Source organism: Gallus gallus, chromosome 4 (assembly GCF_016699485.2).
Source record: "Gallus gallus isolate bGalGal1 chromosome 4, bGalGal1.mat.broiler.GRCg7b, whole genome shotgun sequence".
Taxonomy (NCBI): Eukaryota; Metazoa; Chordata; class Aves; order Galliformes; family Phasianidae; genus Gallus; species Gallus gallus.
In genome coordinates, this window is record NC_052535.1 from 2,783,051 (window position 1) to 2,809,352 (window position 26,302).

Genomic DNA, 26,302 nt, shown 5'->3' on the forward strand with positions numbered 1-26,302 from the left:
CCAATTAAAACGTTTCGTGGTCAAAAATATGTCTGACCAATATTAAAACAACAGCAAAAGATAGAGATAACGATCTTTGTTCCCCCCCCCGCCCCCCCCCCCCCCCCCCCCCCCCCCCCTCGGAGCACAGCCTGTGGTTGTTTTCACCATAGCAATTAGTGCATGTAACCCAAAATTTCTACCGTGCTAAACAAAATAATGCTGATAAACAGCAATCTTCCCCCTCTTCTCCTTCCTTCCTCCAGGAATGTCTTTTAAAAATGATGTTTTTAGAATTACTTCAGTTTGAAGAGTTGAGTTAACCACCATCACCTTGCTCTCATAGCAGCTTTGCTCCTCCTGAATTGCAGCCATTACCTGCAATGGTACCCACTGTGGGCTCTGGGTCAGTGCTCACACCTCGGCTCAGGTACAGTGCTGTCATCTGTTCGTTTTGCCTTTTGTGTTCTTTGAAGGGGAAAAGCCAACCACAAGTAGCTCTGCAGAAGTATTATTTAGCTTCTAATGAAGAGTGTTTGGTGTTCTTGCAGGCAAATGATGGTAACTCAGTGTTCCAGATGCGGCATCCATCATGTGAGAAAGACGCAGATGTCTCTTGGACAGGTTTCCTCCTTGGGTCACGGTATGCTGAGCTGAGAGCTGCACCTGGCCTTGTCTCCATTCCTCTTTGGGCAAAGAAAGTTGTCAGAATTTTTTCCTGGGAAGGAGCTCCCAAAGATCGCCAAGACTTCGGGTGTTGTAATGAAAATCTATTGGTGAAGTTGGGGGTACACGTGGATGGCTGCAGACACCCAAGGTCAGGCTGGAGGGGCTGTGGGTGTCCCTGCTCAGAGCAGGGAGTTGGACCAGATGGCCTTTAGGGTCCCTTCCACCTCCAACGGTGGAAGAGACTGATTCTAAGCTGCTGTAACAAGATGTGCTTTTATTTCTTTGTGCCCAGCTGTGAAGTTGCTATTGTCTGTTTTGCCTCTCCCTCATTTTTCTTCGAGTCCCAGGCCTCCTGCTTTTGGCTTTAACCCACACTGGAACTCATGCTCAGGAGTTGTCAAGAGCTGACAAATACCTACAAGATGTGTCGTTCCCTCTTGGCTGTGCAGGGATGCTGCAACCCCAGAACAACACAGAGATGGAACGTCCTCAGGTGAGTGATTTTAAGTCTATCTGAGACAGGCAATCAATGCAGCAAGGCATGTTTGCCCATTAAACAAGCACACCAGTAGATCTTTAACCAACAGTTACCCAAAAAGCTAAGGGCAGATTAGCATGTGAATGCAATTCTGCCAGCAGGTTGCTGGGGGCAATGCCTGCAGTTTTACCACACCAGTAGTGCTTTGGTAGTGGGGGACTGGAGAAATGAATCAAGCAGCATCAAGCAGGGACGCGTTACATCCACTGTTCTGAGCTTTCCTGTGCTCGAATTGTAATTACCTCAACAACCAGTCGGATAAATTAATATTTAATTAAAATACAGCCTAAATATCAAATTTTAATAGGATGTAATTGTGGCATTTTGAGTTATTTAAATTGCTGAAGCATTAAAAGCAATCTGCAGGCTGGTGCCTGTTAAGACCACTGCCTGGTTGCAATTGCTGAAAGTGAAGGCAGTTTTACCTTTGTGTGCACTGCTGCTGTGAGTGTCTCCTCCTGCAGAAACGAGCAGCGGAATGGGATGGTGCTGTGTTGTGTGTAAACCAAAGCTACTGAAGATTTGCATCAGGGTCCTGTTTGCTGACTGGAGGCTGGAACAGCCCTTTGGTGACTTTTTGGAGAGGAAGATTTGGGATGCGTCATTCAACCCACGCTACAAGGCAGGTAATGCAGCAAACCATGGTCAACAAATGGTACCTCTCTATAGTCGGTTCTGTGCTCCTTGAGAGTAAATGAGTATGGTTTCCTGTTGTATTGCAGTCAGTTGGCACTTCTGCTTTAAAAAATTCAGACTGGAATTAGAACAGTGATGCGGTGGCACAGGGCTGCCCAGGGAGTGGTGGGGGCGCCGTCCCTGGAGGTGCTCCAGAGCTGTGGGGATGTGGCACTGATGGACGTGGTGATGGGCATGGTGGGCTGGGTTGGGGTTGGACTTGGGGGTCTTAAAGGTCTTTCCCAACCTGAATGATTCTATGGTTCTATGACTGTGTGGAGACTGAGCAGCCATCCTGGGGACAGGCATGGGGAGGGGACACAGGATGGGCAAGTGGCACTCCTACCACAAAGAGAGTACAGAGCTTGGCTTGTTCCTCCTCGCAACCAAATATGGGGGAAGAAAGCTCTACAGGAGGACATCAGGGAGCCCATTCTGACTAAGAAAGGAGAGGAGCTATTTGGGCTGAAGAACATTGGCATATAGAAAGGGCCAGAAATAAACTAGCAATTAGAAGCGGGTTTCTAGCAACTGCAGCATTCTGGGTCTGGAACAACACTTTCCAATGAGGGAGCAGGAACAACAAGTAAGAAGCCTACAGAGGGCTCAGCCCTTGCCTTCTGACAGGAATTTATGCTGCAGGGGTGTGGTGGGAGGGCACAGCTCAGTGCCTGCTCTTCCCAGCCTGCCAGCTGGGACTGCTCCAAACCAGCCATCTGCACCTCTCACCTCCTCAGTGATGCATCCCAAAGCATGGGAGGAACAAACATCTCGAGGCAAGAACACTATTTTTATGCCGTGGCCCTTCCAGGTCCTGGTGGAGCCATGAAAAATGCCACAGTTCTGGAGGCAAGGCCGTGCCAAGGCAGTGCTTTCCCCCCAGGGAGAGCATCATGAAGTCAGGGGGTGGTGGAGGCAGTGTGTTCCCAGCCCTGAGCCCGGCTCCAAGTGTATGAAGCAATATTTCTTTTGCACATGCAGAAGGATCCAGAATTAACCAGTTTAGTTAGCTTAAGCCTGACTGCTCTCAGCCACATAAGTAGGCTTTATTTATCCACGAGAGCATTTTTGTGGATGCTGAGTTTTATTGGACCCAATTTTGGTCTGCTCTGGGGTGCTGCAGCGTTGAGGTAATGTCCCATTGGGTTGCCTTTGGCTGGTGTTGCTCAGGATGTGTTGGTGAGCAGCTTTGAGGGCTGGGAGTCAGACAATGCAAGCTCTGTGTCTGACTTTTTCCAATGCTTTCCTCTGTTGCTGCATTTCCAGCTGTGCATCCCGGAGCTCCATGCTTTTGGTCCAGCAAAATATTGAAGTTGGCCTTTTAAGCTCTCCGTTGTTAAAAGAGGACTCAGCTGAACCTTGCAGGCAGAAAAGTGATTGTTTTCTCAGCGTGATGTTTCTAAACAAATGGGCAGCATGGGCAAAAATTTCTGGGTGGCTCCCAGCCAAACTGATCGAAGAGCCTCAAAGGATGGGACGTATTTCCAGGTCAGCAGTTCAGAGCAGGAACACCATCAGATAAAAGGCATGGAGAGTCCTCTCTTGGGCTTCCTGTGAGAGATGGGGACCTCTCAGTGGCACAGAGCTCCCTCCAGCCCAGCCAACAGCAGACAGACCTTGCAGAGGATGCTCAGGTGCAGCACCTTCGGTTTGCGTTATATGTGTTCCAGTGCAAAGTTTCTTTCCAGCTGCGGGCAGATAAACAGCTCTGCAGTGCACTGAGCCGTTCCTGGGTGGTGAGGGACTGCTGTGTTTACAGATGTTAGCCTTGAAAGACTGATCTTTTCCCAAGAACATCATGCGTCTGGTATGTGTGTTTTCTCTGCCACTGTGTGAGTTCCAGCGAAGAACACTCTGCCACCCTTAGTGTTTTTAAAGATATCTAGATAAGTTAATTCTGTTACGGAAGGAGGTTCTTCCCAGTATTGAAGAAACAAGACAAAGCAAAAGATATTTATTCTTTTTTTTTCCCCCTAAGTGAAAATGAATCATGCATGTCGCTGATGACTTTGGAGAAGTGCTTTGGAGCCTTCATTCAAACAGAGCCATCGGAAAGGGGAATGCTGAGGCCATGTTAAGGATTCCAGCTGTCAGTACCCCTGCACAGTGCAGGGGAGTCGGATTAGATGGCCTTTAAGGATCCCTTCCAACTCAAATGATTCAGCCATGAGAACTACACATCCTCCTGAGAAAATTCAGCTCATACACAGACACAAAGAGCTTGGCAGTGCTCTCAGATGTCCCTCGCTGCACAGAGAGCTGCAAACCAACCACAGCTTGTGGAATTTACATTTACTGATGATTCTTGGACATCACAGAATCACAGAATGGCCTGGGTTGAAAAGGACCACAATGACCATTGAGTTTCAACCCCCTGCTATGTGCAGAGTCGCCAACCAGCAGACCAGGCTGCCCAGAGCCACATCCAGCCTGGCCTTGAATGCCTCCAGGGATGGGACATCCACAGCCTCCTTGGGCAACCTGTTCAGTGCGTCACCACCCTCTGGGTGAAAAACTTGACAGGTCCCTTCCAATTGGGTATATTCCATATGTTACAGCATTTCTCTGCTTAACAGCACGGAGAAGAGCAGAACGCACCGTTCTCACAGCGAGAGCCACTGTCGCCTCGATTTTCATGCAATAGATGCTGAATTCTGATAGAAGTGAGGCAGTCCCTCTGCTCTGCGATCAAGCAGGGATGCTGACACCCAGTGGCCATGGAGATGGTAGCGGCTGTACGAGCTGGGCACGCTCAGCAGCAATGCCTCGGGGCAGTGGGATGCAGCCTCTGCCTTTTCATTTCCTCTGTGCAAGTGGAGTGAGGAGCAACTTTCAGCCTTATTGGCAGGCTATAGCGTTTGCATTCAGAAAAATGAAAACGTATGAGGACGGAAAACGAGCAAACAGAAGGTAGATTGGTTTTCAAGTTGTTCTTTTGTTGGCATTTGGAAAACAGACCTCAGTGAGAGGAGGGTGATGCTGTGTGCCCTGATACTGCTGTGACCTCAATAGCCACCTTCCCCGCTTTGTTCCTTCCCAAAAGCTGTTGTTAGAATATGACAGATGCAAATGGATCCTGCATTTCCCTGCAGCACATGCAGGGTTGTGCTTTCACATGTTTGACAAGTATTGACATCCACTGGGGAAAATATTCCGTAGGAAGGGTTGCTTTTCATTCCCTAACAAACGGTGCTAAGACTTTATCAGTCAAAGACAGAAAGAAGACCCTAAACTCGAAGGTATGTAAAGGAGCTCTCGGTGTGTGTTTGGCAAAGACGTGCTTGGCCAAGCACAGGGGAACCCAGACACAGGAGGGAACAGGAAGAGCAGAGTGTGCCAGAGGAGGGATTTTGAAACAGCCTTGCTGTAAATGTTGATTATGGACTATATCAAATGAAGGACTGGGAAGGACTGAGCCCGGTGTCCCCCATCGAAACGCTCCCATCGAGCAACAGCATACAGGTACTGTAAGAGAATGCACTCAATTTATCCCTCTGTTACCAGGCAGGTTTCTAGGCAGGCTTCCATCTAACTTTTATATTTTGTAGTGACAGAAATAGCTCTGATCTTTTTGGGGGTGAGTTTTAGCCAGGGAATACAACTTCCGTTCCTTCTCCATCTCTGCCTCTGCCTGTTCTCATTTGTTTCTCTCCCGTTCTAGCAGAGTTTTTGGTCTGCAAAAGACTCTTGGCTCTGCTGAGGTCTCTGCTGTGCCTGCTGCCACCAGCCACAGTGATGGAGCAGCCTCCGGAGCAAACAAAGAGGGAGAGCATGCAGGATGGGATGCAGTAGCAGCAAGAGGTTCCAGGGGAGCACGAGCTGCAGGCCCACGTGTGGATGGCCGAATGCTCGTGCATGGCATTCCCGTGGAGTAAAGCAGGTGAGGTTCCATTTGCACCAGCCTCATTTCCTACCTCTTCTTCGCACCAATGCTTTTCACAATGTATCAGTGTTTGTAGCAGGAGTTTAAACAGTTTAAGGGCCTGGCAGGATATCAGAGACGGACTGAGAGGTATTTCTATTAACAGGGAAACCTCAGTGGGATTCTTTCCAACAGTTTTCTTTAGTGCTTTCTGGTTTTAGCCATTACAGAAGGAATATCTGTTGCCCTGAGGACAGTTCAGGAAAACTAGAGCCTAGATAGCACCTATCTCTGGATGTGCCCCAAGTCCTGTGGCTCCTGCAATTATCACACAGACCTCAGAATGAGTGTGACTGAGCATCTCTGCTCATCTCGTGCTCAGAGTTGGAAATCCAGGTTTGCTCCTGCCCTGCTCTGATGCCCCATGGGTACCCCAAGTTTGGCCTCAGGAGCAAGGAAAGCGAAACGTCTGAGCTGTGTGATGCAGGGCTGTGTCCCTCGTCCTGTCAAATCCTGCCTGCAGGCCAGAAGTGGAAGCAAGGGGACTCTGCACAGAGCAATAAGCAAAGAGCTGCTCCCTCCCATCACCCAGAGGTAGTGAAGGGTAGAGTTGCATCTCGCCTAAATACCAGCAGTTGGGAAGCTTCCTTTCTGCCCCAGTCTGTCCACAGACCAGTTGGTTCTTTTTCTGATGCCTTCTTTCCTTGATACATCCCCAGATAACACTGGGTTGGTGCCCACATAGCAGTGGAGGCAGCTGATAGGGATTGAATAATTTTGCATTTGGATGTGTAAGGCAGCGCTCACTGCGTTGTGTTGTGGCTGGTTGGATTCACCCATCTCTTTATAGGGCGGATTGATGCAAACTTGATTCTCCCTCTCAGCTTCCTCTGTTCACAAGAAATTCCCAACTCAAATAAACACTCCTGCAAGAGATTGGGGTTTCTGTGCTGTTCAGATGAAATGAAACATAACCAAACACAAAGGGGGTTTGAGTTTGTTCCCTTTTCTGATAAAAGGAAATAAAAATAAATAAAAACAGAACCAGGCTTGGAGGGCAGCATCCTGGCTGGGGTTCACCCAGCTGTAGTGCACGTCTTGGACTGACTTTCTAATCGTTCTCATGGGGGACATCCTTAAAAGTCAATCAGCAATTTCATCAGCTGAGTGCACAGTGCTGAGAGCCATCCTGGGTGTAGAGGAGTTCCCTCGCTGCCTTTGCAAGAATAACCTTTCACTTCTCCTCATAACCACATCCCTTGCAGTGATTGGGAGTTTTGTAGCAAAAGTTTCTCCCATGCTCTCTCACCACTTCAGCTTTGCAGCAGCTGAAGCGTAGCAGTTAATGAAACGATTGCAATTAGCTCAGGCACAGCTATGAGAGGAAGAAAGGAGTGGTGAAGGGCTGCATGCAGGCCTTGGTACCCAGTGCTTGGGTAAGGGGCTGCCCTTCAGTGCATGCCCTGCTATACAGCTTCCTGGAGTCCTTAAAATAAATTACCAAACAAATAAATAGAACCCGCAGAGCAACGTGTTATCTTTATTCATCACAATTTCCATGCCTCCTTTTTTCTCCTTTGCCTTGTTATTAGAAACAGCTTGCTCCAGTCAGTTTACAGCTCCTCCCGTGTTTTCCTGGGCCCGTTGAGGATTGCATTGTGACTGCCAGCCTCACACAGAGCAGGGAAGACCCACACTGGCCTAGAAAGCTCCGGGCTTCTTGGCTGTCCTTGGAATGATGTGAGAGCAGCCCATCAAACACAGCAGCCATGGGTGCAGTTAGCATCCCACCAAAGTGTGCGATGGTTTTCCTGCTGGGGATCTGCAATGGGAACAGAAGGTCACTGCCAGCATCAAGGTGCACGATGGCATCCCCATCACACACTGCCACATCACGGTGCCAATGCAGGAAGCATTTGCTTGCTACAGGTTTATCACTAGCATCTACACTTCGGGGCACAATATTGGCATTATTTCTGCTGCTTTACATGTGAGTAACTTTGCTGCATTCAATAGGAGCATTCTGTATATTTACACGACCAGGATTTGAGTCCTTGCTGCTTTTATGGCTTGTTGTGAGGCAGAAATGGTCACACTTGTAAAATTGCTTCCTGAAAATAAACTGTTGTTTAGTGTCTGATCTTAGCTCATCTGTTGATATGTGTTCATCTCTTAGTATCTAGTGTACTGTTTTATTTACAGCCATAAGCTGAGAACTCCCCTGTAAGAGCTCATTGCACGGACAGGCTGCCATAGCACTTACTTTTTCTTGCATTGGCCAATCAACGTAAATATTAAGAGGCTACTTGACAACCCCAGGATGACTGGAATGAGGATAAATAGCTGCTTGACTTCTTTTCTGGATACTGCAAAGAGAAATCACAACAAATAAGAAATTCCTATCTTGCAGAACAGGTTGCGTTGCTTCTTAAAACTTCAGGCTCCATGCATTCAAGCGATGTCTTACTCTAAACATACTGATTTTTTCACTACAGACAAAAACTGATGGCTGTTGGTTCCCTACCAGAGAAGCACTCCTGCGTCCATTCGCTCCAGAAGCCCTCATCAGCACAGAAGTTGTTTGTTCTCCCTCTGACACGGACACAAGAAACACGGCTCCGATTTGCTCTGGAGATGGTGAAAGCGGTCTCCACTTGGGTGGACACAGACTGAGAAAGAAAACGGAGGGCAGTGAGGGGTTCTGAGCAGCCAGAGGTAGCTCTCTGGCATGGCCTGATGCTGCTGAACACACTTTGCAAGTCCTTGGATTACGTTTTGGCAGTTTTGAATGGTTTCACAATAGCTCTGGACCATCCAGTGCTGGTAGTTATTATGAACCTCCTGAAACCGCATACACTCATGGGGCCCCTCTGTGTACGGTCACTGTTTGTGTCTGATCATTTGTGAAGCAAGCTATGGAGATTCAGATGTAGAACACGACACTTAAAGGATGTGTCCTTCAACCATCCTCTACAACTGAATGATTCTTGCTATTAAAACCATATCTGAATAACACAGAAGGGAAAGGCCCTGTGCGTAAACATATGCTGTGTCCCAAGTTGCTTCTCTGGAGTGCTGAGGCTTCACCCTTTTGTTGGATCATGTCTTGCTACCAGATTCAGGGAAACAAACCAAACCATGTTCTGTAGAGGCCATATATACACACAGACAGGCCCCCACCTCCCCACCCCGCAGCAGGCTGCTGGTAGCCCCATGTGCTCCCTACCGCCCAGGCAGCCTTGGCCTCCCCCTGCTCCTCTGCCAGCTGCACCTCGTACTCCAGGCACTGGGGTGGTGTTTGGCCACCAGGTGGGCTCCACACCACACGGAGCTCCTCGGCTGCAGACATGGAGACCACCAGCTGCTGGGGGGGCGAGGGCTTGGCTGGGGGAGGAAAGAGAAGAGGAAGTCAGGAGGTGCCACCGACTGCGTCCTGGTGGGAATGGCTTTGGTTAATCACCATCAGGCTTTGTCCCATACTCCCACTGATGGGGTTTGATGGGGTTTTGGAGTGCCATGATGCTGCAGGAGCAAAGGCTCCACTTGGAGGCTGGGTTGGTTGTTTGTATCTGGATACGTAGACAGGACTGATGGCCAAGTAATGTGTTTGGTACACTGTTCTCGCAGGGCAGCCTGGACCCCTGCAGTGCATCACTGCTGTTGTGTTGTCCTGACACCGCATCCTTTATGCCATATGCCCAAAGCCATGGAAAAGAACGTGACATCCCTAATTGAATCCAGAAATCCTGCTAATTAACCCAGGAGGACAATCCATTTATCCCCTGACAGTTACATGTGTGTAAATGTTGCTCCGAGCACCTGATGGAGCTGTGGGTATCCTTGTTCAGTGCAGGAGTTGGACAGACCAGATGGCCGTTAAGGGTCCCTTCCAACTCAAATGATTCAGTGCATCAGCACAGGAAGTGCCCCTAGCAAAGAGCTATCATGTGTATCAGATTGTGTCTTTTGCTGCACTTGCTTTGTTTCCTCATTTGTAGGGAGGGATGGGGGGCTTGAAACCCACCTTTGTTTTTTGTTCCCATGGCTCTGGCAGACCACACTGCACCTTGCACCCGACTTTTCCCTGCCCCTTGCTTGCTTTCAGCAGCAATGCCTGCAGAGCTCTTCTGTGCTTGCAGGAGCAGAGCAGCGGCTTCAATTACAGCAGGAGGAAATCAAGCCACATTTGCAGTTGTGCTGCTTGGGACCAAAAAACCCATAGCTGCTCTGCTCTCTGCCCAGCAGCCCACTGATGTGAAGTCATCCAATGCCAAGCAAGGCACTCAGCAGCACCTAGTGACCTGAGCACTGAGCAGCATCACCTCCTGAAAACACTGCTGGAGAATCGAGCCCAGCAGTGCACATCCCCTTCACCATTTGCAAGAGCACACATTAGTTTGAGCCCCTCATGCAAGGCATGAGCCTTTGGTGGCCATGCAGGTCCCCCCAAGCCCTGTTGCTCTCCTGCCAGCCTTACCCAGGTTGTGAAGACGCAGGGTGGCATACAGAGGCCTCAGCAAGGTGGCTGCCACCGACCCATTGACACAGATGCTCAGGTCTTTGTATTCTGCCTGGCTCAGGTTTTGCAGCATGCAGCCCATGTTTACACCATGATCCTGGATATAGTGGTCACACTGCACCGTGTGCTCCAGACCCTCATACCTAGCAGGAAAACATTAAAAAAGGCAATCAAAGCAATGGAAGTTAGCTTTGGGTAAATCCTTTTTCTAATTTTTTTAAAGGACAATTAGATAGGAGCAAATGAACCTCAACCATGAGCATCCCTTTTGTCCCGCCCGCCCTACCCATCAAAGTACAGCATTGTGCATCCTTCCCGCTATGGGAAAGGCCTGGGGAGGAGGGGGAAAAAACAGCTGATTGTAATGGAGACCCAAGGGCTCCGATGCTCAGTAGTGATTATGCAAAAGCAACCCAAACCACCTCCAGGCTCTGGAGGTTACTCCCCAATGTGGTCCCCATGCTGGAAACGCCACGTGGGGCTTCCCATCGCCTTATGTGACTCTTGTTGGGTTATTGCCATTAAGACAGAGCTGGGTCTGGCCTCTGTACTCTGTGCCTAATGAAGGTCTCCGTGCAAAGCACATCATTACGTGGGGAAAGAAATCATGTGGTAGTGCTATGAAAGTTAACTCACAGGGATCAAAGGATAGCAAGGCTGTGTTTCCGCCCATCCTTGTTATAAAACAGGACAAAGATCCAAATGCCTGCTTTGGTTACAGGCAGTTAACTAACAGCAGGTTTGTTGTGCTTTTCTTTATGGATTTGGGGATTGGTTCGTTTTCAGCAACAAATAGTGAATTTTTCCATGGTTTTCTCCAAGCAGTTTGTAAATTTGGTGTTTCTGCTTTGAAGAATATTTCCAAGAGCCATACAGAAACTATTTTTGAATAGTTGCAGCTATGCTTTTCTTTACAAATAGCCTGAAGTCACAAAACCCAACGACCCATCATTCTCACCATAACATCACAGGAAAAGAAGCACAACTTAGGTTGTCCAAAACACACAATTCTGGCTTTGCTTTTCTTGCAGGAAAAAAAGAAAGTTAAAAAAACAATAGAAATAACTGAGAAACATGCATTATTAACTACCCCCATGGCATTTTCCATGGCATTTAAGTATGCTGAGTGATTCCAAGAGTGGTTCACTCAATTGCTGACTGGATATTATTCTATTTTGCTGATACATACCAATAGTATAGTCCATAATTTACACCACGAGGAGCAAGGAGACCTGGTTGCCACGTGCACTTGAGGTATTCCCAGTCGTGATAGATGCAATGAAAATTCTGAACCTCGGATTCCAGTTTCCCTGCCAAATGAGAAGAAAATAATGACTACATAGCCAAGTGTCAGCCAGAAATATCATTGTACAGCTTTGAACAATCATGTGCCTCAGTCAAGACAAAAAATGATCACAGGAGGTGGTGGGGTCAAAAAGTAGGAAGGCTGCTCCTAACCTTGCAGTGGGACCCGAAAGGTGGCATAAAGCCATTCACTCTGGACCTCCACGTCGTTGGTACACCATCCTTTGAGCAGGGTCTGGACCTTCACTTCAGCAGTCCTGCTGAGGTCAAATCCAACTCTGAGTTTTAGTTTCCTAGTAAAAATAACCTGGTTGAAAGACAGATTTTATAAGCACCTCTTGTTACTGAGCTGAAGAGTTAGCCACCATTGCACCATGGCTGCTGGTAGGCTCACTTGGGTACTTTCATGTTCCTTTTCATTTCTAGCCTGCTTCTCCTGCCCAGTGCTATTCCAGCACTTGTACGACCCCCAGTGCTGCTGCTTGGGCTGCCCATCCTCACTGGCTGTGAATCCTCCCTTCCACCCCAGAAAAAGGAAGCCCAGACTGGGGATCAAGGCCAGGAGAAGGCTCCTTCTCCTTTCCCTTTTACAGGACAAAAGTAAGCCGGGGGAAGTTTCAGCAAATGAAAAGGGAGAAGGGGTAGCATTGACCCAACCAGGACAGAAATGACGGGCTGCACAGCCAACGTGTTTGCTGCAAGAGGAACCGCAGCCCACACTCAGGCTTTGGTCAGCAGTCCCAGAGTGTCAGAGCCCCGCTCAGCCACGTCCTTCTGCCAGACAATGCTTCTATGGATTCCTTGATGGCCCCATGTGTTGTTTCTTAAAGCCAACTTTTCTCTGTGACCTTATCCAGCGGTTTGGCAAGGTACAAGTCATGCTATTTTCTCCCTTTTGGCTCTGCCTTGCGAACGCTTGCATTGTGACCTGGGGAATTCTGACATGTTTTGTGGGTTTTTTTAAATTACATTCTTCTTTTTCCTTATTAGACAGCAGTTAGAAACACCAGGCAGGAATCCGCGCATGTCGTTTTCATATCTCGTGGTGCTCCCCAGTACCTTGCACCAACCACACAGCCTGCCACTGGGTTTCTCCTCTTCCCTCCAACCCCTCTGGCAGCTTTCCTCTCCTAAGGGCTCCCACAGCATTCTGACAACCCCATGTCTATCTGCATCTACACATCCACGAGCTAAGGCTGACTATCTTATCATGGAGCTGAGCTGGAGTCAAACTTATCTAAAAGACAGAAGGAAACACTGATTAGTAACACTCTACTGAATATAGGGAATGTTTAACCATTAGGATAATTAATAGGACTTAATCTTGTGTTTATTTACCATGCTGCATCCCTAAGGATGTGACACTGCCTGAGTTCAAGACCTTATAAACAAAGACTTTCTAAAACACACAGCGTCTTTTATGACAAGGAATGACACTGGATGTTGGTAGATTATTTTTGGCAGCAAGCAGCACACTTCTGACAGAAATAGCCCTTTTCCAACCATTACTGCTGCTGCTGAGGAATTGCAGAGCACGCTCCTCTTCAGCAAGCACTTCCAAGCAGTGATCCTGCGGGATGGCACTTGGAAGTGCTGCTTTACCAGTCCTGCTTGTGCTTTAAATGCATATAAAAACCTGTGCAAGAAATAAAGGAGCAATAGCAATCTAGGAGGATGAAGCTGTGCGTTCTCTCACCTTCCATTCTCTGTCGCCGGCGTTACGGTATTCACACTTGTATTTCACTGTGCATCCATTGGAGGTCTGTATGTTGGGTGGAGGTTTCCACTCTATATCGAGAGAACCTAAAAGCCCAGGATCAGTGATCTGAAGGTCTTGCGGGGGAGCAACTGCATTGGAAAACAAAGCAGGGAGTAAAAGGGTTGTTGATTCAAAATAACAACAACATCAGAAAACAAAACAAAACAAAACAAAACACCCAATAAATGTGATGAAATTAAGCATGTTGTGGGTGTGGAGGGGAACACAGCTGGCTCAGATCCAGTCCCATGTGTGTAACCACCTGCCCATCAACACACACACACAACCTCTCCTCCTGCCCACTCAAAACCCTACAGGTTTTGCTGATGCTCAGAGAAAACACTCAAAACCAATTGAAGAGGCATAAAAATGCCACAGTATCTTTTGTCAAACCCTTTAGAGGTGTTCTAAATAAAACCATAGTCCCACCATGACCTTTCAAGTCCTCCATTTGCTTGCGGTTACGCTGCCTCCAAGCTCTGCCTGGAGAACATCATTCACACAAAGAAAGCCATTGAGTTAATTCTGTTTTAACAGTTCAGACAAAGTCACTGTGTGTAACAGGTGGTTTTTTCTCTGCATACACTGTCTGGAGGTGGTATTACCCATTTGGGTGTCTCCATGTTCATGGCATGATGTGTTTTCTCTGTGGTGCTTTGGAGTCCACCTTTGGCCGGGGTCAGTCCAGCATTGCCACCATATGTGCCCTCTTTAGGAAGCTGGCAGAGAACATCACTGATTACTTCTGAGGAAGCCCTCCCAGTGAGACCCATTGCAGTCTTCAGCTCCCACACTTCCCAGCCTGTGAAGCTTCTGTCTGGGAGACCAACTGTTGGGTTAGGTGTCAACGTCGGATTCCATGGCAACATATATAGGGAGGTGTTGGGGTAAGGAACAATAGATTCTAATGATTTGGAGGAAAACAATGAGCTTTGATGCATTTTCCTGTAAGAAGTACAATGTTTTGCCTCCCAGCAGCTCTGAGCCCAGCATGGAGGGTTCAGAGGGCGGCAGTGGGACTGTGGCAGCTCCTGAACCAGTGGGACATGGCCCTTGTAGTGAGCACGGCTGGGATCCTCCTCCTGCATGGCAGAGGTTTGCACTGCTGTGCAAACAGAGCAACTTGCCTTTGCTTGGGAATCCAGACATAACTTCCAAGAGAGCCCTGGACTGGTTCAAAGTGGAATTTCTGTCTCTCCAGAAACGATCACATTCTGAAGTTTGTTTCCATCCTGATCTTTTTCTGCTCAGCCACACCTTTTTGAAACAATAGCAGGCAATTTTTCCAAAAGAAATTTTGACAATAATTAAAGTTCAGAGAGAATGGAAGAGCTTTGTGTCAGGATGTTGCTTTCTGGATGCTGCGTTCCAGAACTCGACTCCTTTTTAAACAACAGCGCTGCCTCTTGTGGAGTTTCTCATTATTACATTCTTAGATGAGCTTGTCTAGATGATCTTAGCAATCTTTTCCAACCTTTATGATTCAATATGAGTCTATTCCAGAAGGCACAAGTCTCACTCACACTCTCCATGCAGGACATAGGACTGTGTCATCCAGACTAGGATGAAAGCTACTCCTCAGTGTTTCCTGCAGAACTCCTTCCTTCTGGACGCAGTTCACACTGTGCTGAATCACATCCTGATGTTCTGAACAACTCTGCAGCCACCCCATCCTGCAGCCACCCCTTTGCACCATCAACCCATCAAACAGCCATCGCATCGCACAGCCACCCCATCACACAGCCATCTCTTCCCACAGCCATTCTGCCCTGTAGCCACCCTCGTCCTGCAGGCAACCCATTGCACTACCACCCCACTGCACAGCCATCCCATCCCACAGCAACCCCATCACACAGCCATCCCATCTCACAGCCACCCCATCCCACAGCCGCTGTCTCTCACTGCAGCACCACCTCCGTAGCAACAAAGCAGTGCACCGCAGCAGCCACTGTCACAGGGGATGGCTGCATCCCAGCACAGTGCAAGGAGACTGTTTGAAGGGCAGTGCCCGCACTGGTGCTTCAGGTGCCACTGCTGAAGCCAACAACTCACCGAGCAGCACTTCTTACATTACGAGTAAACCCTGTATTTCACCACCACCCCCCTCAGAAACACAGCTGGGATCACTATGCACAGCCAGGTGGTGTTTGTAAACACCAGCCCTCCATCAATCACTCCGCTGTCTGTTCACCCAAGGCACTTTCTGCTCCCTTTGAAGCCACTTGCAGAAACATCCCACGAAACACACCATGTGTTAACAGCCCATTCATAAACCTGCCCCTCGCCATAACAAAACCACGCAGAGCCCAGCACGACCCCAAGCCCAGGTGGCTGCCAGTGGGTTTACCTGCTGTGTGCCAGAGGGAGGAGGAAGCCACGCAGCCCCACGCCAACACCAGGGAGAGGAGGGAGATGGGTTGCAGAGCCATCGCCGGCGCTGGAGGAGCCCTTCGGCACAGCATTGCTGGAGCAGTGTGGTGGTGAAAGGCTTCTATCACTGCGGTGGGGCCGTGGAATTCCCTCTGCAGGGTGCACACAGATGACAATCGCCTTTTACTTGCTTACTGAGTCATCATTTCCCAGAGGGGGTATTTCTGAATGTTTTGTTGTTTTTTTTTTTGTTTTTTTTTTTTTCCTCTTCCCTGATGAATGTAATTCTGGGGATGACAACACATGGTTGAGATTTTGGCTTCATTTGAAATAGTTTCTGGCTTGCTAAGAGCGTTCTGCAAATGAAAGTCAATCAGCAGTCGGCGGGCTGTGCATGGCACGGCTCCAGGGGGACAGCACACAGCCCTCAACAGCACATCCGCATAAAGACATCCCCTTTAGAAACCCCCAAACCAGAACACCCTTCTCCAACACATGGACATCACTCAGCCCTTCTGAACCGGGCTGCTCTGAAAGTAATGCCTCCTTATTTTGTGACATCAGCCCACAGTGTCGGAGGCGGATGTTGGTGGAATTGTAGCAGAGGATGAATCTTCCCATGTGGAAAAACGGCACCCATTGACATTCATCAGCACTTGATGAATGTTTATGGCACCCAACTGGTGGATGTGGCACAGTGAGAGATGCGTGGTGCGTTCCAGCAGTGGCACAGTGACTATGGGGCACCTCCACCAGTGCAGGTGCTTATAAGTGCAGCGTGCAGCTCTTGTTCATCACTGACAAAAATACCTAACTAACAGCAGTGGCTACGTAAATAAGAATTGTTCTGTAGCTGAGAACGTGCTCTACCAAACAGTGTTATTGTGCTCTTTGTATCTGTTGCTGTTTCCATGGAAATAAATAGGAGGCATTACTTCTAGGGAGACTTACACATCTATCTTTAACATTTACATACAGGTACAAGCGTAGGAACAGATTAGCTGGAAGTAGAGATGCACGTGTGCAAAGCACAGAGCACGCAGCACAGCCCACAGCTGTTTCAGGCTGCAGCCTACGTCCCCCTGTTTGATGGCAGCCCCGGGGCAGCCCTTGGCCATGCCCACTCCTCACCCCCAGCTGCTGTACATAACTGGGGTCTGAGCTTGGGAAATCCCAGCCAACCCCAACTCCATCCCACAGAACACAGAGAAGAGGATTGGGGCACGCTGGAGGGGAAGAGGGAGGGAGCTTAAATTAAGCAGAAATCCTAACTGGGAACACATGCAGCAGTCAAAAATACACAACAGTTTCATCAGCTAATTTTCAACTCAAACAAACACCAAACCCTCCCAAGCGCTCCACACGCCTGTAAACAGTGCTGGTCACGTTTCTGTTTTACTCTGAAACAAGAGAGAACAAGTTCCTACCAGAAGAAATGACTGGAATTAGTTTGTAGGATACCAAACAGGACATGGGCTTGTGTCCTTACCAACCCTACCACGGGATGCAGGCATCAGTCTCTGCCTCTGAAAGGTCTCATATTTCAGCACAGAGGTGCTACTGCAATGAGAGCTGCCTTCAGAGCTGGGAGGGCAGCGGACACAGCTCACCTCTGACAGATTACAGCATCCAAAGCACTGAGCGTGAGTCCGAGTGGAGGAAGATTTACTCTTCAGTTTTTGATGGTGGTAAATTTGAACACATTCACGCTGTTTCATAAGGCAAGGCAGAACAGATGGGTTGCACAGAAAGATTTAATACCAGAGAAGCGTCCTTACCTGGACCTCTGCCTCCCAGCGCTGAGCTCCTCGCAGCCCCAAGGCTGCTCTGCTGAGAACTTCACGTTTCTTACAGCAGTGGAGGTTTTTAAAGCGCTCAGTCTGTTCACTTCAGGGATCAGATATCATGTTGCAGTGTTATAGCATTTCCCACACGATCAGGGGCCTTATTAAGCCAGCAGCTGGCAGGACACGGCCAGGATTTATGAAGTGTAGGTGTTAACCGTTGCTGTAACTGAGCTTGGTAGGTCAGAGGTATGTTTCAAACGTCTCAGTGACTCATTAAAATGAAAAACAAACTGCACAATGAGTACAGGCTGTCCCCAGCAACTACAAGCATCATCCCCATGCAGAGCCCATGTGGTCCAATTGCGACCACCAGAAGGGCAACCCTGAATCATTCAGGTTGGAAAAGACCACTGAGATCCCCAAGTCCAACCCCAATCCAACCTCACCATGCTCATAATCACATCCCTCAGTGCCACATCCCCATGGCTCTGGAGCACCTCCAGGGACGGTGACCCCACCACTCCCTGGGAAGCTGTGTCAGTGCAACACCACTCCCACATCTCAGCCCCTCCTGCACCTCACCAAAGGTGCAGCCCTGCACATCCTTACAAAGAACAGGCACCACCACCACCCTTGGTTTGCCCTCTGCCAAAAGCTCTGCTGCCAAATACGCGCTGCTGTCCTCTAGGAGGAAAAAAAGAAGTCATACAATTCCTGCTGCTGTACTGAGGGATCAGCCCAGGTCATGGTAAGTAGTAAGTGGGTGGTTCAGCTCCCCTCCAGGTTGGATAAGAAATGATGTTTCAGATGCGGTGCTGCCCTGACAAGCCCTGGGCCGTGGTACACACCTTCCTGCACCAAATTTAGAAATATTGAGAAATGTGAAATCATCCTAAGGAATGGGAGCAACAGCACCAGGAACAGAAGGAGGGATTCTTGGTGGGAAAACAACCCCCAAAACACTTGTTCAGGGCTGATGGTATCACTGTTGGAATTGTTCCCCAGCTGGAGTAAATAGCGATGTTCCAAAGCAGCAAAGATAGGATCCTCCCCATTCTGCAGTGAGCTCACACAGCAAGATGCCTAGTCCTGAACTAGGAAATGGCCCCAAAGACTACGAGGTCTCACTCATGGTTGGCCACTGCCCCACAGCTGAATGGCACCTTTTCCTCTTTCTGAAGCAACGAGCAGCAGCAGTGGGTGGTACAACCCCTGTATCATCCCTTGATTTTGTAAGGAGGAGATGGGAGCTTTGGGGGGGTTCCCCTTCCGTTGCAGTCACAAAGCTCTAGCTGTTTCCTTCTCGTTTTCTACAAAGTGAGGGGAAAAAAGCCTCCTTCCTGCTGGTAAATGCACAGTCTTGCTTTCAGAGTTATGCAATGTTAGAATTTAACACTGATGCGTTTCCATTGTGTAAGCTATTTTAGCAGAAAAGGTCACACCGGACCGATCATTTGAAACAGATGAGAAGTATTTGCCAGCAGAGAGAATGCCAGTTCTCCAAGTGCCAGAACTGGGTCAGTTCCTGAGAAAATTAGGTTGGAAAAAAGCAATAGCAGAGGCTCCGGCACAGCCGCCGGCTTGGCCCCAGCTCAGCAGTGCTGGAGCACGCAGGGAGGAACAGCAGTGCTGAAAGGCATCTACACAAACCTCCTGCTCAAATTGGCTCCCTCTGCAAGTTGAGGATGTATCTCTTTTCCTTCACGCACTGTGGCATTGGTATACCTGTCCTCTCCTTTGTAGCAATGCAGAGCCAAGGCGCTGCCCACACAATGCGAGGTGGCACAGCACATAGCTGTAGCTCTGTGGGCTGAGAGCTCGGTGTGTTCCCATCCAGGTGGAGCAATGCAACGTGAAACTTCAGGAAACATGGAGCTAAGCCCTGTGCTCTGACAGAGCTGCATGCTCTGAGCTCAGAGCAGCGACAAGCAGGTGATTGGATTCTAAGTATTCTGCAAATCGGGTTAAAGTGCAAGAAAACTTCACAGCAGAGCCTCCTGGGGGATGGAGAGAAGGAGCATATAACATATATACATATATATATATATATATATATATACACATATATATACACACACACACACACACACATATATATGCACACACACACATACATATATATAGCAATGCTCAGTGCAATTGCTCGCCAGCCAGCACCCAGCCCAGCAGTCCCTGAGCAGTGGCAGCATCATTGCCATCTGCCCTTGGTTTCATGGTTTCTTGGTGATGCCATATGACATAGGATGCCCCTTTGGGCAGCTTGGGCCAGCTGTCCTGGTTCTGTGCCCAGAAGGGCAGTGGGAGATGCTGAAAACCCAAAATATCCCAGGCTCTGCACAGCACTGCTCACCAACCACCACCACATCAGTGCAATGGTGATATGGCTTTCATCCCAAAGCCAAAACACGGCATCGCAGCAGGCACTGTGGCACCAGGATGCTCACCAGCAGCCCTGCACGCGCGTTCAGTACAAACCCATTTTTGCTTGAGGAAATAAAGGAAGACCTCTCATTGCAAATGGCAAGGTAGCCAGCAAAGATCTCACTGCTGCAGCCAAGGAAGAGAAATGGGCCAAGTGCTCAAGTGCTTTCTGGTTGAAACATATGATGTGCTCTCATCCCTGTTGTGCCAAATTGGGGCTGTCAGATGATCCGCTGCCTTCCTGTGTCAAAGCACTGGGATCTGATTGCTCAGAATAAAAGCTTTCAAGTTTTCAATACAGATCCGTGTTAATGAGTCGCTTCCTATGGCATGAAATAAAAAATAAAGGGCTCCAGCGATGAGCAGAACGTTTGGGTATCGAACGGCGCGTCTCATTTGATCGAAAGCGATGGTTCTGCAATTGCCAGCGGGAAGGAAAATCAATGACTTATAAAAGCCTCTTAATTGCCTCGTGCTTCAGGGAGGCGAGTTGCACAACTTGCATTAGTAGAGCTCTTTCCGGGGCGCCAGAATAAGAGGATCAGTGATGCAAAGCAGACCTGTCGCCTCCAGGATGGCAATGGGAATTGCACAGAGCGGGGCACAGGGGAGACGTGCTGGGATAGAGGAGCACGAGGCTGGATGTTGCAGAGAAGATCTCTCCTTTGCACTGATAAATTAAACACTTGTGGCTTCCGTGGGACAGCGGGAAGTAACAAAAGGAGCTCTCCAGCAGCGCCCACTGTCAATATTTACCCTTGTGCTGAGTGCAGGCCTGTTTTCCCTGTCTGTCTGCTGATGGCTTCTGATGGGGACTATCCCTGCCTTGGATATGTCGAGGAAGGAGTGGTGGCTGTCTGAGTGTGTCTATGTTATATAGCCCAGCCGGGTGGCTGCTGCAGGTCTGGCATAGCTGGGGGCTGGGATTTTTGCAGAGCAGAGAGGGGAGCACAGGCAGCTGCAGGATGGAAGGGGACTGAGAGTGCAGCCCAGTGTGACAGAGCTCTGTCTGCCTGCAGACACACCGGGGAGCGATGAGAAGTGCTGAGATAGAGAGCTGGCAGAGCAACAAGTGGGAAGGGCTGATGGCAAAGATAGCCAAGGAGAAAGGGAAAAAGAAACGAAATACAAAAGAAATAACAAATTCAATTTGGAACTGGAAGGCTCTGTGATATGTCTCAGCAGGATCTGAAGAGACAAAGCCAATGCTGCAGTTGGGCAATGGGTGGCTGGGGGGAACTGAGCAAGGTTTATCAAGAGGTGCCTTAGGAAAGCCCAAAGCCTTCCAGACTTACAGCTGTGAGCGTAGCTCACCTGGAGATCCCTCCAGGTGCTGGGAGCCTGCCTGCAATCTGTACACAGTGCTGATGGAGCTGAACCCAGTATGAGCTGCACTTCCTGACCCCAGCACAGCATGTTCCCTGTGATAACTGCCTTGGAGAAGACTTAGCCCAGTGCCAGGACCCTCCAATGATAAATGTTCAGAAAACACAATTAATCTCAGACACCCAGCAAGGCTTCTCTAGCCCCTGGGCCAGCTCTCTGCAGCTGCCCTGGGAGACGTTTGCAGGCCAGGAGGGGTTATGAGCTTTTCCTGCTTGAATTCTTGTTTATCTCCAGCAATTGGATTTGATCCAGTTACTCAGTTCATTTATGCTGAACAATAAAAGCCCCCCCAGCCTTGTATTAAGGAGCAGCGGTTTTCCAACAGGGGGCTACAGTGTGCTGCCCATGCAGTGGGATCAGCCAACCTGGTTCCCAGGGCAAACCAGAGCTCTCCATAAAATCCTCTCCACTCAGTCAGGAGCAGCACACAATGTTCAGCAGCCATTCTATTACTAATTACTGGGGGAACCATCCCACCCCGCCCTGTACTCAGGACCAATTTGGGCCAAGGATGGCTGAGCCCACACTCAGACCATTGTATGCACAACAGCTGCCCCGTGTCACACTGCATCCCCACTCCCCTCCTGACTGTTATTTCCCCATCAGTGTTTACTCTCAGAAGCAGATTTGCATTATGTCTGCGTGCTTTATTCTTTCTAGCTCAACGCACCGGGCTTCCTGAGACAGCAGTAATTAGTTCCAGTCTTGTTCTTGGGTTACTGGAGAATTACATAAACTTTAGAAGGAGTTGTTACGAAGGCAGAGCCCTCTCAGCCTCCAAACACCACCTCTGTGCAGTGGGAGCTGTAGCACAGGGCTCAGCTATTACTGCCCCAACCTTGCAAGGTCCACACCGTTATCACAGCCTAGCCCTTCATCCCCAAGCTCTGTATCCCCGAGGATACAGATCTACCCTTGGGAGAGGTGATTTTCCTGCAGCTCTGGGGCTTTTGGAAGGTGCAGAGTGCCGAACCACTCTCTGTGCCTCTGCATATCCCAAATGGTGACCAGAAATGACCACTGCCACCAGCAGACTGAATCCCTGCACCTCACACACGGGTGTTGGAATGCACTTGCTGGGTGATTCATCAAAGCCAGAAGTTTGGCCTGGTGATGAACAAACAAAAACAGTTCTTTAAATACTAACGTTAATGAAGAAGGCACTCCAAAATTGCTGGATGGATCTGCCCTCTGCAGATGTCAGTGAATTGGCACCCACCTCCCTGCACGCAAAAGAGCAAGCATTAATCCAGAAAAACTACTTGTCCAAGACAAGAGACCTCAGCAACATCAGCTGATGCTGTTCCTAGAGAGCCCACTTTCATTTAGGACGAGCCTAGATACCATTAATTATACTAAAAGCTATTTGAAGATTCCCATATAATGAGCGCACCTTTATGTTGGGAATGAGGAAGGATTTGGGAATAGCTCACGGGGGATGGGATACTTCCAGCAGCAGTGGTGTAAATACCATAAAGAAGAATAATGGTGCCCATCTTCAACCCTGCAATGCCAGTACCACCTTCAGCTCTCTGAGCAGCCAAAGTTATTCCAAGAACACAAATATTGTTACCACTAAAAAACAGTGAGAAGTATGGGGAAACTTTTCCAAATAACTCATATCAGAGCACCAGCAACCACAAATCAATACTCTGTCCTACATCTGCAAAGCTATGTTGAGTTTCAACAGCACACAATTAAGACACGAAGCAGACACGCTCTCCCACTCCCATTGGGCTTACATGCAGCTGGGTGCTACTTAGTGCCAATCACAGCTTACCGCAGCAGCTCCGGGTTTTCCTCTGGACCAGGTGACGTGTAAGGAAAAGGTATCCACCAGCTGTAAAAAAAAAAAAAAAGCAAAGTGGAGCAGGGAAATGAAAGGAAAAGCCTCACATCTGTTCCTGGTTCTAGAGAGTTTCAAGCAGTTGCATCCGAGCAGCCTGCCTGGGAGTGTCCTGTGTATAGGATGCGCATGAAGAAATAGGAAGGGGAAGAACACCGCTTGCTCACTGCCCCCTGCAGAAATCTGGCTCGACATCCCCTCCCAGACAGCAAAATGAGCACATTGCACACGTGGGTTATAGTAAACAGCCCCACACCAGCGGCGGGGGGATTTTCCTGCCACGAGATGGATGGATTCTGATGGGACAATCCTGCTTTGTGCAAACGGAAGGGTTTTATGGAAACCTACTGGTTCTGGCTGATTGCCCGTGCTGTTCTGCTTGGCTGCCAGCCAGCTGCTAACAGCACAGGGACAGCATCACCGCAACACGCTATGGGACCTGTGACAAGCACAGGGCTGGGGCCTGGCTGGGAAAATCCTTGACCACCCCGCTGGTTGCAGAGGTCACAGACCTCCCAGCTCCTGTAACACGTGACTGCTGCAGCTCTGCACGTCCTGCACTACGGCTCTGCGGTCCAGAATGGGTGGGTGAGGCTGCAAGGGTTGTTGGATTGCTGAACAGCTTCAGTTGTGGGAAGAAAATAAGAAAGAAAGAAAGAAAAAAAAGCATGAAAACAAACCACTTCGTCTTTTTATTGAATGGGAAATTCTGGATTTCAGTTCCCCATGGGGCCTTTCAAACTGCGTGAGGCTCCTACTCACCACGGGATATCTCCTCTGCATTGTTTCCCATGAAATATCTTTTGACTAAGATCATAAAATCATTCAGATTGGAAAAGACCTCTCAGATCCCCACATCCAGCTCACCCCACCATGCCCATCACCACATCCCTCAGTGCCACATCCTCACTGCTCTGGAGCACCTCCAGGGATGGTGACCCCACCACCCCGTGGGCACTCTGTGCCAATTCATCACCACTCTGATCAGAACCTGGTCAGATGGTGGCTGCTCTCAGACAGAAATGCCACAGAGGGAAAAAATTGCCCCAAGTGACTTCAGGTAGAAGCAGCACTGGTGGGATGGAGCTGATCCACCCTCTGGGAGGTCAGCCCATGTCCTGAGAGCAGATGCTGTCAGTTGAGCTGAAAATCACGAGGCATTGCTGGTAGGGCTAGCAATGGTGGGGACAGGTTGGCAGTTGGACCAGAGGATCTTGGTAGTCTTTTCCAACCTTACTGATTCTATGACTGCTCCCAGCAAGGTGCAGGTACTCCTGGTTGTTCTCCCCCAGCATGGACTGGGATGTTCTGGTTGTTGGTCAGGGAAACAGGAAGAGTTAAATTTCACAGGTACAGTTGGGCTTGTGGATGCTCTTAGATACATTGGTTCCACACACTAGATAACAGCAAAGAGAAAGGCAAAGGAGCAGTAACTGTCCCCTACCACCCTGCTAGGGAGGCTGACTGTGGCCAGAGGTGGCCCTGGGAACAGGGGGATAGAAGGTTTGCCAGATAACGTAGCAACCATTTCTGACACTGCCAAAAGCAGCCGTCGGCATGGCAGGACCGGAGGGAAACGCTGCTCACAGATCTACAAAATCACAATGGGTTTCCAGTGCCGCAGCTTGGCCAGGCCATTCCCACACAAGTCTCTGTGCAATCAGTTTCAATAGCAGCTGTGCTGAGTTGGCCCTCGAGAGGAGCTCAGAGTGCAGTGCTGGCACCAATCAGTGCCTTTCAGCCTGGGCTAGAAAGGTAAAGTGATGCAACATGTTGCACACAAATCAACAGCATTCCATTTACCACGCATAAAGGGACACTACGTTGGCCACAGCCAAAAGGTGATGTCATGTGAGCAGCCCAGGGTGAAGATGGATTGAGGAACTACTGAAGAGCTATCAAGAAAGGATTTGTCAGCGCAGTTCTCATGGGCGCGTTGCTGCAAAATGCTCCCAGCCAAAGAAATGCCTTCATTTCCACTGGGCTGAGCAACCAGGGCTCAGCACCAAGCAGCCACCTCCTCCAAGGATTGCTGTAACTGAAAGCTGTGTGTGTCCCAATGCCCACATTAAGAGCCCTGTCCCTGAAATGGGTGCAGGCTGAGGTCCTGAAGCACACACTGGCAGGTGCCCACACCTGAAGTCCCCTATGCACTATGGAAGGATGCAGGGATGCTGCCCATCAGCTGCACAACTTTGCACTCTACCTTCATTTAAGCTGATTTTCTCATAGGCTGCATTAAAGTTTACACCCACACACAAAATGAGGAAATAGGGGGGAAGGCATTGTTCTTATTTTTAAAAATGCAGCTCTATGGCATTTCTCACGCTCAGGCAACTAACAGGCAACTGTTGCCTGCCAAAAATGAGAGCAAAGCTGGGATAGTCCTATAGAACATCAGTCTGTAGGAGGGATGAGCATCTGGCCCAGTCTCACCTCACAGGTGGGGCTCAACCAGCTCAAACACTGCTCAGATAAAAAGTGCCCATAAAAATGTCAGCTACCACCTCAGCTACGGCCTGACAGGGGAGGTTTAGGTTAGATATTGGGTGGAGTTTTTCACCCAGAGGGTGGTGACGCACTGAACAGGTTGCCCAAGGAGGCTGTGGATGCCCCATCCCTGCAGGCATTCAAGGCCAGGCTAGATGTGGCTCTGGGCAGCCTGGTCTGCTTGTTGGCGACCCTGCACATAGCAGGGGGTTGAAACTCAATGGTCATTGTGGTCCCTTTCAACCCAGGCCATTCTATGATTCTACTGATTGAGAAAAGCAGAAGTTCTTGTGGCAGCGATGGACTGAATCATAAATGCTGTTTATGCCCCAAATCATAATGCTGTTTCCTACTTGCCCCCTTTCTGACTTTCACTGGTTCTGTGCTCTGTAACTGAGGCTTACCCTACATTACCAAGAGATGACTTTGCACATAGGTCACTCTGAAAGTAATGCCTTTTATTTATTTCCAGGGAAACTACAACAGCTACAAAGAGCACAATGGCACTATTTGTCATAGTGCATTCTCAGCTACAAAACACCCTTTTTCAACACAGCCATCACCACGAGCCGTGCATTTTCACCAGTAATGAACAAGAGCTGCATGCCATACTTGTAAAAACCTGCACTGACCGAGGTGACCCACTGTTGCACAATGTTTCACCACTCACTGTCTCACTGTGCTACATTCACTGGT

At 49.0% G+C, this 26,302-nt stretch overlaps 1 protein-coding gene and 1 long non-coding RNA gene across 11 annotated transcripts; one reads left to right on the forward strand and one right to left on the reverse strand.

Annotated features, from left to right (window-relative positions):
* The first annotated feature begins 131 nt into the window (after nucleotides 1-131).
* LOC121110552 lies at nucleotides 132-8,428 on the forward strand. 2 transcript variants are annotated; one of them, XR_006939242.1, is made up of 5 exons: nucleotides 132-1,141; nucleotides 1,651-1,812; nucleotides 3,840-5,323; nucleotides 5,523-5,741; nucleotides 7,316-8,428. It is a non-coding gene; the product is annotated as an uncharacterized LOC121110552 (long non-coding RNA). The 2 variants fall into 2 exon arrangements; XR_005859749.2 differs by having other exon boundaries at nucleotides 3,840-5,741.
* Nucleotides 7,236-23,225, reverse strand: IL13RA2 (interleukin 13 receptor subunit alpha 2). Of its 9 annotated transcripts, NM_001396941.1 has the most exons (11): nucleotides 23,051-23,225; nucleotides 19,114-19,460; nucleotides 15,654-15,963; nucleotides 13,244-13,395; nucleotides 11,701-11,854; nucleotides 11,432-11,552; nucleotides 10,201-10,385; nucleotides 8,950-9,107; nucleotides 8,248-8,392; nucleotides 7,987-8,089; nucleotides 7,236-7,545 (listed from the first exon to the last, which is right to left on the reverse strand). In NM_001396941.1, exons 3-11 carry the CDS (start codon nucleotides 15,766-15,768, stop codon nucleotides 7,503-7,505), a joined length of 1,176 nt encoding a protein of 391 aa, NP_001383870.1. In that variant the 5' UTR covers nucleotides 15,769-15,963; nucleotides 19,114-19,460; nucleotides 23,051-23,225; the 3' UTR covers nucleotides 7,236-7,502. The 9 variants fall into 9 exon arrangements, with proteins under 9 accessions (NP_001383870.1, NP_001383872.1, NP_001383868.1 ...); NM_001396943.1 differs by lacking the exon at nucleotides 19,114-19,460 and having other exon boundaries at nucleotides 8,995-9,107; nucleotides 15,654-15,828; NM_001396939.1 differs by lacking the exon at nucleotides 19,114-19,460 and having other exon boundaries at nucleotides 15,654-15,828.
* Between the last annotated feature and the right edge of the window lie 3,077 nt (nucleotides 23,226-26,302).

Coding starts and splice junctions, on each gene's coding strand:
- IL13RA2 (NM_001396939.1), bottom strand. CDS start 15,768: ATGCTGTGCCGAAGGGCTCCTCCAGCGCCGGCGATGGCTCTGCAACCC. Junction 13,396..15,653: donor CTCCCTCTGGCACACAGCAG/GTAAACCCACTG, acceptor TTTCCAATGCAG/TTGCTCCCCCGCAAGACCTT. Junction 10,386..11,431: donor AATTATGGACTATACTATTG/GTATGTATCAGC, acceptor TTTTCCTGCTAG/GTATGAGGGTCTGGAGCACA.